This window comes from Scomber japonicus, chromosome 22 (assembly GCF_027409825.1).
Source record: "Scomber japonicus isolate fScoJap1 chromosome 22, fScoJap1.pri, whole genome shotgun sequence".
In the NCBI taxonomy this organism is placed as follows: Eukaryota; Metazoa; Chordata; class Actinopteri; order Scombriformes; family Scombridae; genus Scomber; species Scomber japonicus.
Genome location: NC_070599.1, coordinates 28,885,057 through 28,899,791, shown reverse-complemented (window position 1 = coordinate 28,899,791; position 14,735 = coordinate 28,885,057). Strand labels below are relative to the sequence as shown.

Below are 14,735 nucleotides of genomic sequence, written 5' to 3'. Positions count from 1 at the left end.
AGTCATTACGGTAATGTTGTATGTTACTACTACTACAGTCATTACGGTAATGTTTCATGTTACTACTACTACAGTCATTACGGTAATGTTTCATGTTACTACTACTACTACAGTCATTACTGTGATGTTTCATGTTACTACTACTACTACAGTCATTACTGTAATGTTTCATGTTACTACTACTACAGTCATTACGGTAATGTTTCATGTTACTACTACTACTACAGTCATTACGGTAATGTTTCATGTTACTACTACTACAGTCATTACTGTAATGTTTCATGTTACTACTACTACAGTCATTACTGTAATGTTTCATGTTACTACTACTACAGTCATTACTGTGATGTTTCATGTTACTGCTACTACAGTCATTACTGTAATGTTTCATGTTACTACTACTACAGTCATTACTGTAATGTTTCATGTTACTACTACTACAGTCATTACTGTAATGTTTCATGTTACTACTACTACTACAGTCATTATTGTAATGTTTCATGTTACTACTACTACAGTCATTATTGTAATGTTTCATGTTACTACTACTACAGTCATTACTGTAATGTTTCATGTTACTACTACTACTACTACAGTCATTACGGTAATGTTTCATGTTACTACTACTACAGTCATTACTGTGATGTTTCATGTTACTACTACTACTACAGTCATTACTGTAATGTTTCATGTTACTACTACAGTCATTACGGTAATGTTTCATGTTACTACTACTACAGTCATTATGGTAATGTTTCATGTTACTACTACTACAGTCATTACTGTAATGTTTCATGTTACTACTACTACTACAGTCATTACTGTAATGTTTCATGTTACCACTACTACTACAGTCATTACTGTAATGTTTCATGTTACTACTACTACAGTCATTACTGTAATGTTTCATGTTACTACTACAGTCATTACTGTGATGTTTCATGTTACTACTACTACAGTCATTATGGTAATGTTTCATGTTACTACTACTACAGTCATTACTGTAATGTTTCATGTTACTACTACTACTACAGTCATTACTGTAATGTTTCATGTTACTACTACAGTCATTACGGTAATGTTTCATGTTACTACTACTACTACAGTCATTACTGTAATGTTTCATGTTACTACTACTACTACAGTCATTATTGTAATGTTTCATGTTACTACTACTACAGTCATTACTGTAATGTTTCATGTTACTACTACTACTACAGTCATTACGGTAATGTTTCATGTTACTACTACTACAGTCATTACTGTAATGTTTCATGTTACTACTACTACAGTCATTACTGTAATGTTTCATGTTACTACTACTACAGTCATTACTGTAATGTTTCATGTTACTACTACTACAGTCATTATTGTAATGTTTCATGTGTGGCAGCGTTTCACACATGATGAACCAGGTTCAGGAAACATTTCCTCATGTTCAACATCTGCTCACGTTTTTAAAGATGATGCATGCAGCGTTTCAACATCTTCATCATTATCTTCATGGTCTGCCTCCACAGAGGACTGATCAGGTCTGATTATGATCTGAGTCAGACCGGATCAAACCCGGTCCAGTTTAGAGTTGACTGAACACCTGTCCACCTGTCTGTCTGCACAGGTAGCCCAGAGCTGAGTGGTGGTTGCCATGGCACCCAGACCGTCATCAGGGGAACTATGGGGACTCCATCTGATGCCCCCCCGCATCCTGGTGGACTGCTGCCTCCCCAATGGTACAGCTCTGTTCTGCTGTTCTCTGTTCTCCTGTGCTCAGACATGTTCTGCTGATGTTCTGCTGTTCTCTAACTGTTCCTAACATTTCTGAGGGATGATGTTGATGTTCTGCTGATGTTCTGCTGATGTTCTGCTGTTCTCAAACCCTCAGGGATGATGGTGAGTCTGGAGTGCCTCAGAGAGACTCCTCTCATCAGCATCAAGCAGCAGCTCTTCACGGAGGCCAGGAAGTATCCGCTGTATCACCTGCTACAGGTACTCAGTCTGACCTTTGACCCCCCCCGCCTCCACCTATTACTACTGGTAATAATATCTGCTCTCTGATTGGTCAGGAGGAGTCAAGTTACATCTTTGTGGGTGTAACTCAGGAAGCAGAGAGGGAGGAGTTTTACGATGAGACGAGACGGCTGTGTGATCTTCGACTGTTTCACCCGATCCTGAAGGTCATCGAGCCTCTGGGGAACCGGGAGGAAAAGATCCTGAACCGGGAGATAGGTACCAGTCACCTGACACACCTGTATCACCTCATCTACTGTCAGATTATCACCAAACATCTTATAACCAATGTTAACCCCCCCGCCCCACACACACACACACACACACACGCACACTAACTCTGTCCCTGTGTGCAGGGTTTGCCATTGGGATGCCGGTCTGTGAATTTGAGATGTTAAAGGATCCAGAGGTTCAGGACTTTCGCCGCTCCATACTAAGCGTGTGCAGAGAGGCCATGGAGGAGAGGGAGGGAGGTGGGGCCCATAGCCAGGCACTCTACGTGTACCCCCCTAATGTGGAATCCAGTCCCCAGCTCCCTCAGCACATCTACAGCAAGCTGGACAAAGGTACTGACTCAGAATGAACTGCAGGACCAGGACTCCTGGAGGCCTCATGCAAGGACTATTGGACACAGGTCTTCAACTGGTCCAGTCACTCAGGGGTACAGTCCTCTGCCTGATAGTCACTTGCACTACAGGCCTTCATCCAGAGATAACTAATGGGTACAGGCCTTCATCCAGAGGTAACTAATGGGTACAGGCCTTCATCCAGAGGTAACTAATGGGTATAGGCCTTCATCCAGAGGTAACTAATGGGTATAGGCCTTCATCCAGAGGTAACTAATGGGTATAGGCCTTCACCCAGAGGTAACTAATGGGTACAGGCCTTCATCCAGAGGTAACTAATGGGTACAGACCTTTATCCAGAGGTAACTAATGGGTACAGGCCTTCATCCAGAGGTAACTAATGGGTACAGACCTTTATCCAGAGGTAACTAATGGGTACAGACCTTCATCCAGAGGTAACTAATGGGTACAGGCTTTGATCCAGAGGTAACTAATGGGTACAGGCCTTCATCCAGAGGTAACTAATGGGTACAGACCTTTATCCAGAGGTAACTAATGGGTACAGGCCTTCATCCAGAGGTAACTAATGGGTACAGGCCTTCACCCAGAGGTAACTAATGGGTACAGGCCTTCATCCAGAGGTAACTAATGGGTACAGACCTTTATCCAGAGGTAACTAATGGGTATAGGCCTTTATCCAGAGGTAACTAATGGGTATAGGCCTTCACCCAGAGGTAACTAATGGGTACAGACCTTCATCCAGAGGTAACTAATGGGTACAGGCCTTCATCCAGAGGTAACTAATGGGTACAGACCTTCATCCAGAGGTAACTAATGGGTACAGACCTTTATCCAGAGGTAACTAATGGGTACAGGTCTTGATCCAGAGGTAACTAATGGGTACAGGCCTTCACCCAGAGGTAACTAATGGGTACAGGTCTTGATCCAGAGATAACTAATGGGTACAGGCCTTCATCCAGAGGTAACTAATGGGTACAGGCCTTCATCCAGAGGTAACTAATGGGTACAGGCCTTCATCCAGAGGTAACTAATGGGTACAGGCCTTCACCCAGAGGTAACTAATGGGTACAGGCCTTCACCCAGAGGTAACTAATGGGTATAGGCCTTCATCCAGAGGTAACTAATGGGTACAGGCCTTCATCCAGAGGTAACTAATGGATAAAGGCCTTCATCCAGAGGTAACTAACGGGTACAGGCCTTCATCCAGAGGTAACTAATGGGTACAGGCCTTCACCCAGAGGTAACTAATAGGTACAGACCTTCACCCAGAGGTAACTAATGGGTACAGGCCTTCATCCAGAGGTAACTAATGGATAAAGGCCTTCACCCAGAGGTAACTAATGGGTACAGGCCTTCACCCAGAGGTAACTAATGGGTACAGGCCTTCACCCAGAGGTAACTAATGGGTATAGGCCTTCATCCAGAGGTAACTAATGGGTACAGACCTTCATCCAGAGGTAACTAACGGGTACAGGCCTTCATCCAGAGGTAACTAATGGGTACAGGCCTTCACCCAGAGGTAACTAATAGGTACAGACCTTCACCCAGAGGTAACTAATGGGTACAGGCCTTCATCCAGAGGTAACTAATGGATAAAGGCCTTCACCCAGAGGTAACTAATGGGTACAGGCCTTCACCCAGAGGTAACTAATGGGTACAGGCCTTCATCCAGAGGTAACTAATGGGTACAGGCCTTCACCCAGAGGTAACTAATGGGTACAGGCCTTCATCCAGAGGTAACTAATGGGTACAGGCCTTCACCCAGAGGTAACTAATGGGTACAGGCCTTCATCCAGAGGTAACTAATGGGTACAGACCTTCACCCAGAGGTAACTAATGGGTACAGGCCTTCACCCAGAGGTAACTAATAGGTACAGGCCTTCACCCAGAGGTAACTAATGGGTACAGGCCTTCATCCAGAGGTAACTAATGGATAAAGGCCTTCACCCAGAGGTAACTAATGGATAAAGGCCTTCACCCAGAGGTAACTAATGGGTACAGGCCTTCACCCAGAGGTAACTAATGGGTACAGGCCTTCATCCAGAGGTAACTAATGGGTACAGGCCTTCATCCAGAGGTAACTAATGGGTACAGACCGTCATCCAGAGGTAACTAATGGGTACAGGCCTTCACCCAGAGGTAACTAATGGGTGCAGGCCTTCATCCAGAGGTAACTAATGGGTACAGGCCTTCACCCAGAGGTAACTAATGGGTACAGGCCTTCACCCAGAGGTAACTAATGGGTACAGGCCTTCATCCAGAGGTAACTAATGGGTACAGGCCTTCATCCAGAGGTAACTAATGGGTAGAGGCCTGTGTCTGTTATACCCTCTCAAGGAACAGAATCCAATGTCTGTTGGGATACAATGATTAAATTAAAGTAAGATGATGCTCAACCTGTCTTTCTTTCTACCTGTCTGTCTACAGGGAGGTTGATTGTGACTATCTGGGTGATCGTGTCTCCGTCCAACTCCAAACAGAAATATACACTGAAGGTAACACCATGTACATCAGTTTGTGTCAGGTCCTTCTTTTGAGACAGTGGCAGGAACTGAATCTTTATTTACTTTAACATGAATTCTTTAATATTCTGACAGTTTAGTTTAATTAAAGATTAGTTTAATGTACCTCCTGGATAAATTAATTACAGCAATTATAAAGCTAAGTTGAAGTTGGTGTTGGTTCATGTACTGTGTCTCTGCCTCTTCCTGTGCATGTTTCTACAGGTGAGTCATGATAGTCTACCTGAGCAGCTAATAGCAGAGTCCATCAGGAAAAAAAGCCGATCCATGCACCTTTCACCTCAGCAGCTCCGCCTCTGTGTCCAGGAGTACCAGGGACAGTACATCCTGAAGGTACACCCGTCTGTCTGACCCACCTGTGTACCTGTCTGACTGTGTCCAAGGGTGAAGGACAGTAATGTACCACTCTCTGTCTCCTTAGGTGTGTGGCTGTGATGAGTACCTGTTGGAGAAGTATCCTCTCAGTCAGTACAAGGTGCCAGCTTCATTCTGATGGACAAGCTCTAAAACCCAACCTGTCTCACTGCTCACCTCTCCACCTGTCTCACATCTCGCCTGTCTGTCTGCCTGCAGTATATCCGATCCTGTATCATCGTGGGTCGTCTTCCTCACTTGATGCTGGTCTCTAAAGATAGTCTCTACTCTCAGCTACCTGCCTCCGGCTTTGTCACACCTTCATACAGGTACATCAGCCAATCAGCATGTGAACCAGTTAGGAGCTTGTACAGGTGTACTGCAGCCAGTTAGAGGATGTTTGTTCTTTGTGTTTCAGTCGCCGGACTCCTCAGCCGTCTCCATGTCCAGGAGGAGGTGATGGTTCTCCTCCTCGCTCTCTGTGGGCCTTCAACACTCTGCTGAGGGTTCGGCTGCTCTGTGCAACCTACGTCAACGTCAATATCAGAGACATCGACAAGGTCTGTCTGTCTTTGTCTTGTGTCTCTTTGTAGATTGAGCATGACGGCAAGATCTGGAGGAGGTGTATCAATATACCTACATAATAATTTTCAATCCAAAAATAGACATGATCTTACTTTTAATTCTGAGTGCAATGTTCAATCATTGTTTCTTGAAATACCCCCTTGTGATAATTTTGATGGTAAGTGTGTTATCATAGGTTGCATTTATAAGCCTCCTGACACAAGCACTGAACATTTTAATTCTAGTCTTGCTTGTGTTTTGGACAAAATTAACCGAGAAGGTAAAGTATGTTTTCTAGTGGGTGATTTCAATATTAACTTATTTAACCATGAGCCCCAGTTATTCCTCCATCTTGGAGAAGTTGCCACACTTTTTCTTCTGTGGATTTTTGTGTCTCAGCTGCTTCTGTTTCTTCATGTAATTTTAGACTCCGTGATGTTGAGGTCAAGGCTCTGTGGGGCCAACACCATCTCCTGCAGGACTCCTTGTTCTTCTTGTTGATGAAAGTATTCAAGTGATTCAGGGTTCAGGATTATTTCATAGTCATTTCTCGCATACTTTGAAATAAATTCAGTTTCCCCCACTCTAAACACAATATGTTTGCTGAATAAATTAATTAAACAAACAAATAAGATTCCTACAAATATATTAAGAAGGTTTCAGAAGCACAAGTAGACATATAAATACACTCAATTAAACAAAAGTCTAAAACTCTTAAAACTCTGGCAAGAGTCATTTGAGACCAATCAGTATCTAAACATCTAAAGTGCATAAAACCTGTGTTTTAAAAAACTGTGAGACACAGAACAGATGTGGAAGTATGGAGAATTACTGTGCTGCTTCAACGGGTGTGTGTGTGTGTGCAGATCTATGTGAGGACGGGTATTTATCACGGTGGAGAACCGCTTTGTGACAACGTCAACACACAGAGAGTCCCCTGCTCCAACCCCAGGTAACACACTGCACGTTAACGTCCCGTGAAGCTGAACAGTAGAAACCTGTTGTTGCCATGGAGACTGAGCCAAATAATCAACTGACATTTATGGAGATGTTTCTCAGTTTAAATTTCAAATCCAGATTCTGTGAGTGCACGATATAAAGTAGGAAATATTAATGTGATCAAAAATGTCAACTACATCTATCTCACTGCTTGTCTGTCTGTCTGTCTGTCTACTTGTCTCACTTACGGTCTGTATGTCTGTCTCCAGGTGGAACGAGTGGCTGACTTATGACATCTACCTGGCTGACCTCCCTCGCTCAGCCAGAATTTGCCTTTCCATCTGCTCTGTGAAGGGAAGGAAAGGAGCCAAGGAGGTAGGATAGAACAGAGCACAGAACATATCAACATAGACTAATGACTGAGTGAGAGAACAAACTGACAAGTACCTGTCTCTCTCTCTCTGTCTTTCTCTCTCTCTCTGTCTGTCTCTCTCTGCCTCTCTCTCTGTCTGTCTCTGTTTGTCTTTCTCTGTCTCTCTCTCTCTCTCTGTCTGTCTCTCTGTGTCTGCCTGTCTGTCTCTCAGGAGCACTGTCCTCTGGCCTGGGGGAATGTGAACCTCTTTGACTATCAGGACATCTTGGTTTCAGGTAAAGTGGCTCTCAGTCTCTGGCCTGTCCCTCATGGCCTGGAAGACCTGCTCAATCCGATCGGAGTTGCTGGTTCAAATCCCAACAAGGTAGGCAGCATGTCTGTCTATCAGCACCAATAAAGATATGATTTATACTGATTGAACTGATGAAATATGTGACTGATCCTCTGATCCTCTGCAGGAGACTCCCTGTGTAGAGCTGGAGTTCTCCTGGTTTAATCAGACGGTCGTGTTTCCTGATGAGCAGCAGATAGAAGAACACGCCAACTGGACCATCAGCCGAGAGCTCGGCTACAACTACTGCCACGGACTGGTAATATATATACATAAATATATATATATATATCTACACCTACTGTCACAGTCTGGTAGTGATGAATAAATAATAAATAAAATCCCACCTGTCTGTCTCTCAGAGCAGTCGTCTGGCCTGTGACAGCAGTGTTTCAGCAGCAGATGGAGAACAGCTTCGGTCTCTCTGCTCCAAAGATCCTCTGTATGAGCTCTCTGAGCAAGAGAAGGACTTCCTCTGGAGACACAGGTGAGGAGTGGGGCTTCACCTGGAGACATATGAGGGACGGGGTTTACTGTAGAGACACAGATGTCTGTACCTGTGCCTACCTTTGTCTCTATCTTTGACTTTGCCTGTCTCTCTGCTCTGTGTACCTACCTGTCTCTCTCTCTCTCTGCAGACACTACTGTGTAAACATCCCAGAGTCTCTTCCAAAGCTGCTTCTGTCTGTCAAATGGAACTCCAGAGACGAAGTGTCACAGGTACAAAACACACTTCTACTGTCAGGATGGATCCTCTGAACATGTTAGTGAAACTCACCTGTCTGTCTTCCTCGTCCTCAGATGTACTGTCTGCTGAAGGAGTGGCCTCTGATGGAGCCTGAATCAGCTCTGGAGTTGTTGGACTGTAACTTTCCTGATCCGATGGTCAGAGAGTTTGCGCTGCGCTGTCTGGTTCAAGGCCTGACAGACGACAAGCTGTCACAGTACCTGCTGCAGCTTGTACAGGTATCCTCATCTCATGGTATAGCACCTGGTACCGGTGTAGTTACATCCTGATCAGTTTAGGATATAACCTATATGTAGAATATAATCCTCTTTTAGCTGCCTGTGTGGTGCCACATCTACCTTGAGCACACTGGCACTGTCTATCACCTGTCGTTACAAAGCATGGGTCGGACATCTTCACTTTATCATTTGATTAACAGTTTTGTTACTTTCTACACAATTATAACCTGTGTCATCCTCACTGCGGGAGTCATGCTAGCCCCAAATACACAACGATATTTAGATATCATCTGACAGCACACGTATCTCCAAGACAAAAATAACTGTGTTTTCCAGGTGTTAAAGTACGAGATGTACCTGTCTATAATAACTGTGTTCTCCAGGTGTTAAAGTACGAGATGTACCTGTCTATAATAACTGTGTTCTCCAGGTGTTAAAGTACGAGATGTACCTGTCTATAATAACTGTGTTCTCCAGGTGTTAAAGTACGAGATGTACCTGTCTATAATAACTGTGTTCTCCAGGTGTTAAAGTACGAGATGTACCTGTCTATAATAACTGTGTTCTCCAGGTGTTAAAGTACGAGATGTACCTGGACAATCCTCTGGCTCGTTTCCTGATCAAGAAAGCTCTGACCAATCAGAGGATAGGACACTTCTTCTTCTGGCATCTCAAGTGAGTACGATTATCTGTGATCTGTATCTGACTAAAGGAGCAGTCCACCCATGTGTTGTAAATCTCACCTTTATTGCCAACATGTGACTGGATCAATCATTTATGTGCTAGTTAACTGTTTTCATGATTAGTCACTCAATGTGTCCAAGCTAACAGAAACACTGTTCACAGGTCAGAGATGCACAATAAGACCGTGTCCCGACGCTTCGGTCTGCTGCTGGAAGCTTTCTGCAGAGCCTGCGGCATGTACCTCAAACACCTGAACCGACAGGTCAGGCTCTGATTGGTCAGAATGACCATGGTCATTAATCTGAAGCAGCTGCCACCCAGTGTCCCAGTGTAGTACTGCAGCTAACGACATGTCTCTGTGTGTGTCTGTCTGTCTGAGTGCGTGTGTGTCTGAGTGTGTGTGTGTCTGTGTGTGTGCGTGTGTGTGTGTGTGTCTGTGTGTGTGCGTGTGTGTGTGTGCGTGTGTCTGTGTGTGCATGTGTGTGTGTGTGTGTGTGTGTGTGTGTGTGTATGTGTGTGTAGGTGGAGGCCATGGATAAACTGGTGAACCTGACAGACACTCTGAAACAAGAGAAGAAGGATGAGACACAGAAAGTATGACACACACACACACATACACGCACACACACACACACACACACACACACACACACACACACACACACACAGACACACAGACACACACACACAAATATACATTTGAAAAACGATCATAGAAACATTTTCTGTCACATTTGAAATGATATAATAGTTTAATATTGTGCTGTGATTGGTGGATGATGGTGTGTTAATGTGTTGTGATTGGTGGATGATGATGTGTTAATCTGTTGTGATTGGTGGATGATGGTGTGCTGTGATTGGTGGATGATGGTGTGTTAATGTGCTGTGATTGGTTGTCAGACTCAGATGAAGTTCCTGGTTGAGCACATGTCTCGGCCAGATTACATGGAGGCTCTGCAAGGGTTCGTCTCTCCGCTGAACCCTGTTCACCAGCTGGGAAACCTCAGGTAACACTTTAAATATCTACCCACCTACCCTCCTACCTACCTACCCACCTACCTACCGACCTACCTACCGACCTACCTACCCTCCTACCTGCCTACCTACCCACCTACCTACCCATCTATCTACCTACCTACCTACCCATCTACCCACCTAACTACCTACCTACCCACCTACCCATCTACCCACCTACCTACCTACCCACCTACCTGCCTACCTACCCACCTACCTGCCTACCTACCCACCTACCTACCCATCTACCCACCCACCTACCTACCTACCTACCTACCTACCTACCTACCCATCTACCCACCTACCCACTACCTTCCTACCTACCTACCTACCTACCTACCTACCTAGCCACCTACCCACCTACCTACCTACCTACCCATCTACCTACCTCTAGTGCATTAAAGTGTTGTGTCTCCAGGCTTGAGGAGTGCAGGATCATGTCATCAGCAAAGCGCCCTCTGTGGTTAAACTGGGAAAACCCCGACATCATGTCGGAGCTGCTCTTCACCAACAACGAGATCATCTTCAAGAATGGAGACGGTATGTAGCTCAGTTCCAACCACTGCACTGTTTTCAGTAAAGAAAGCTAACCATGCTAACAGGGGTTGTGCGTATAGTGATGAGTATCCTGTGTGTTGCAGACCTGCGGCAGGACATGCTGACTCTGCAGATCATTAAGATCATGGAGAACATCTGGCAGAATCAGGGCCTGGACCTGCGGTGAGAGCAGTGACATCATCAGTGTCTGTGACATCATACCACAGCTGGCTAACTGTATGTGTTTGTGTGTGTGCAGCATGCTGCCGTACGGCTGCCTGTCCATTGGGGACTGTGTGGGTCTGATCGAGGTGGTGAAGCACAGTTTCACCATCATGCAGATTCAGTGTAAAGGAGGCCTGAAGGGGGCGCTGCAGTTCAACTCCAACACACTGCACCACTGGATCAAAGACAAGAACCGCGGAGAGGCGTCAGTGCTAGTCTGTCTGCTTGTCTGTCTCACCCCCCCCGCTTCCTGTCAGACCCTTCTATCTATCTATCTATCTATCTATCTATCTATCTATCTACCTGTCTATCTATCTATCTATCTATCTATCTATCTATCTATCTACCTACCTATCTACCTGTCTATCTGTCTACCCATCTACTTACCTATCTACCGACCTACCCATTAATTTACTTTTCTATTTATCCATCTATCTATCTATCTATCTATCTATCTATCTATCTATCTATCTATCTATCTATCTATCTATCTATCTATCTATCTATCTATCTACCTGTCTACCTGTCTACCCATCTACTTACCTATCTACCGATCTACCCATTAATCTATCTATCTATCTATCTATCTATCTATCTATCTATCTATCTATCTATCTATCTATCTATCTACCTACCTCTCTACCAATCTACCTACCCTTTTGCCTGTCTCACCACCCTCCTGTCTGTCTGACTTGTCTCACCACATTCCTGTCTGTCTCTCAGGTATGATCGGGCCATCGACCTGTTCACCAGGTCATGTGCAGGTTATTGTGTAGCGACGTTCATTCTGGGAATCGGGGACCGACACAACTCCAACATCATGGTAAAGGAGAACGGACAGGTGAGTTCTGACCTGTACCTGTTCTGCTGCACTGAGCCTCATCTGAGACTCACCTGAGCTCTGATTCTACCTGCAGCTGTTCCACATCGACTTCGGCCACTTCCTGGATCACAAGAAGAAGAAGTTTGGTTACAAGCGGGAGCGAGTTCCCTTCGTGCTGACGCAGGACTTCCTGATAGTAATCAGCAAAGGAGTCCAGGAGTCCACCAAGACCAAAGAGTTTGAGAGGTCTCACCTCCACCACACGTGTTGTACCATAACTCTGTTGTCTGCCTCTCTGTCTGTCTCACTCTGCATCTACTGGTCTTTGTGTCAGGTTCCAGGAGATGTGTTATAAAGCTTACCTGGCTATCCGGCAGCACGCCAGCCTCTTCATCAACCTGTTCTCCCTCCTGCTCGGCTGTGGGATGCCTGAACTGCAGAGCTTCGATGACATTGCCTACCTGAGGAAGACCCTGGCTCTGGGTAAGACAGACAGATGGAAAGATAGACAGGTAGTGAGACAGACAGACAGGCAGAGAGACAGACAGGTAGTGAGACAGACAGGTACAGAGAAGGAGAGGCTACCTTGCTTGTTGAATATTTTTTTCATTGACATGAGACCAGAGATGATCCGCTATGACATCACTTCCTGTCTCACATCACTTCCTGTCTGTCTTTCTCTCAGAGAAGAGCCAGCAGGAGGCGCTGGAGTATTTCACCAAACAGATGAACGACGCTCATCATGGAGGCTGGAGCACTAAGATGGACTGGATCTTCCACACCATCAGACACATGCCTAACGAGCATTAATACACACACACACATATATAACACACACACCATCAGACACATGCCTAATGAGCATTAATACACACACACACACACACATATATATATAACACATACACCATCAGACACATGCCTAACGAGCATTAATACACACACACACACACACACACATATATAACACACATGCCTAACGAGCATTAATACACACACACACACACACACACACACACACACACACACGTCGACTGGGTGTTGGGGAGGATGAGATTCACCCTGAGATGCTGAAGGTTCTGGACATTGTGGGGCAGTCATGGAGGGACAGGGACCCATGGACTGGCAGACCAGGATGGTGGTCCCTATTTTTAAAAAGGGGACCGGAGGCTCCAACTATCAGGATCACTCAGCCTCCAGGAGAAGCTGCTGCTGAAAGGCTCCGGCTGATGGTTGAACCTGATTCAGGAGGAGCGATGTGGATTCTGGCCGTGGACCAGTGGACCAGCTCTTCACCCTGCAGGATACTGGAGGGGTCATGGGAGTTCACACATCCACCCTACATGTGCTTTGTAGACTTGGAGAAGCTTAGGACGTGACCCTCGGGGGACCTTGTGGGAGGTGTTGTGGGAGTTTGGGGTACCAGGGTCTCTGCTGCGAGCCATTGGGTCCCTATACAACCTCTGTAAGAGCTGTGTTCAGAGCTGTCCCTGGTCTCTGATCCTGTTTGTGGTCTTCATGGACAGAGTCTCAAGGTGCAGCTGGGGGGAGAAGAGTGTCCAGTTTGGGGACCTCAGAATCTCCTCTCTGCTGTTTACGGTTGATGTTGTTCTGTTGGACTCTACAGGTGAAGTCCTCCAACAGGCTCTGGAACGGTTTGCAGCTGAATGTGAAGCAGTCCGGATGAGAGTCAGCACCTCCAACTCTGAGACCATGGTGCTCTGCTGGAACAAGGTGGACTGCCCCCTCAGGGTTGGGGGGAGGGTGGGGGGGGGGGGTTGATTCCGCAAGCGGAGGAGTTTAAGTATCTGGGGGTCTTGTTCACAGTGAGGGTCAGATGGAGCGTGAGGTTGACAGGTGGATGGGTGCAGCACCAGGTGGATGGGTGCAGCATCAGGTGGATGGGTGCAGCATCAGGTGGATGGGTGCTGCATCAGGTGGATGGGTGCAGCATCAGGTGGATGGGTGCAGCATCAGCAGTGATGACCGTCCTGGTGTAGAAAGAGCTGAGCCTGAAGGTGCAGGTCTCAGTTCAGCAGTCAGTCTACGTCCCAACCCTCACCTCTGCTCACCAGCTTTGGGTAGTGACCCAAACAATGAGATGCTGGATCCAAGCAGAGAGAGTCTGGGCTCAGCCTTAGAGACCGGGTCAGGAGCTCAGACATCCGGGGGAGGCTAGGAGTAGAGCCGCTGCTCCTTCACATGGAAAGGAGCCAGCTGAGGTGGTTTGGGCTCCTGGTCAGGATCCTCCTGGACGCCCCCCTTTAGAGGAGTTCCAGGTCCAACTGGGAGGAGACCCAGAACACACTGGAGGGATTACATATCTCTGCTGGTCTGGGAACAGTTTGGGATCCTCCAGGAGGAGCTGATGAGCTGAGCTGGAGAGAAGGAGGTCTGGGTTTCACTGCTCAGTCTGATGAGACCTGGATAAGAGACAGGAAATATATAACACACACACACACACACACACACACACACTGTGTTTACTCTGTGAGGATGACGATGATGAAGGTGTGTGATTGTCGTAGACTTAAGCATCATGACGTCATGTTGGTGGGATGGTTGTCATAGCAACACAAATCTCAGGGTCACCGGTCAGAGGGGTCAGTGGTGCCAAAGGCATGCTGGGAAAAGATGATGTCGTAAACGTCTTCCAGTTGGTGCTAATGTTAGCATGTTAGCTCTGTAGCAAACACTTTGGATCAAACTTTATTGACAAGCAGCTATAACTTTATTAACTGTTTGTAGGGAGAATTTGAATGAAACCAGCTTTATTGAAACCAGCAAAGTGAACACTGTGGTCACTGAG

The 14,735-nt window shown here is 45.9% G+C and overlaps 1 protein-coding gene across 1 annotated transcript; it reads left to right on the top strand.

Moving 5' to 3' along the window:
- Nucleotides 1-1,645: 1,645 nt before the first annotated feature.
- zgc:158659 (uncharacterized protein LOC791141 homolog) lies at nucleotides 1,646-12,736 on the top strand. Its single transcript, XM_053343627.1, has 27 exons — nucleotides 1,646-1,730; nucleotides 1,883-1,986; nucleotides 2,064-2,226; nucleotides 2,364-2,573; nucleotides 5,022-5,089; nucleotides 5,321-5,449; nucleotides 5,538-5,591; nucleotides 5,690-5,799; nucleotides 5,889-6,030; nucleotides 6,901-6,986; nucleotides 7,243-7,348; nucleotides 7,558-7,710; nucleotides 7,805-7,936; nucleotides 8,040-8,164; nucleotides 8,316-8,397; nucleotides 8,479-8,643; nucleotides 9,215-9,318; nucleotides 9,490-9,589; nucleotides 9,850-9,921; nucleotides 10,228-10,334; nucleotides 10,760-10,881; nucleotides 10,983-11,061; nucleotides 11,138-11,308; nucleotides 11,827-11,944; nucleotides 12,021-12,172; nucleotides 12,261-12,409; nucleotides 12,612-12,736. The coding sequence occupies exons 1-27, from the start codon at nucleotides 1,646-1,648 to the stop codon at nucleotides 12,734-12,736; spliced, it is 3,213 nt and encodes a 1,070-aa protein (XP_053199602.1).
- Nucleotides 12,737-14,735: the final 1,999 nt, after the last annotated feature.

Excerpts from the sequence above, each read along its gene's own strand:
- zgc:158659 (XM_053343627.1), top strand. The coding sequence starts at position 1,646 with ATGGCACCCAGACCGTCATCAGGGGAACTATGGGGACTCCATCTGATG. Across the intron at positions 6,987-7,242 it reads GTCCCCTGCTCCAACCCCAG|GTGGAACGAGTGGCTGACTT; the intron begins GTAACACACTGC and ends GTCTGTCTCCAG. Across the intron at positions 7,349-7,557 it reads GAAGGAAAGGAGCCAAGGAG|GAGCACTGTCCTCTGGCCTG; the intron begins GTAGGATAGAAC and ends TCTGTCTCTCAG.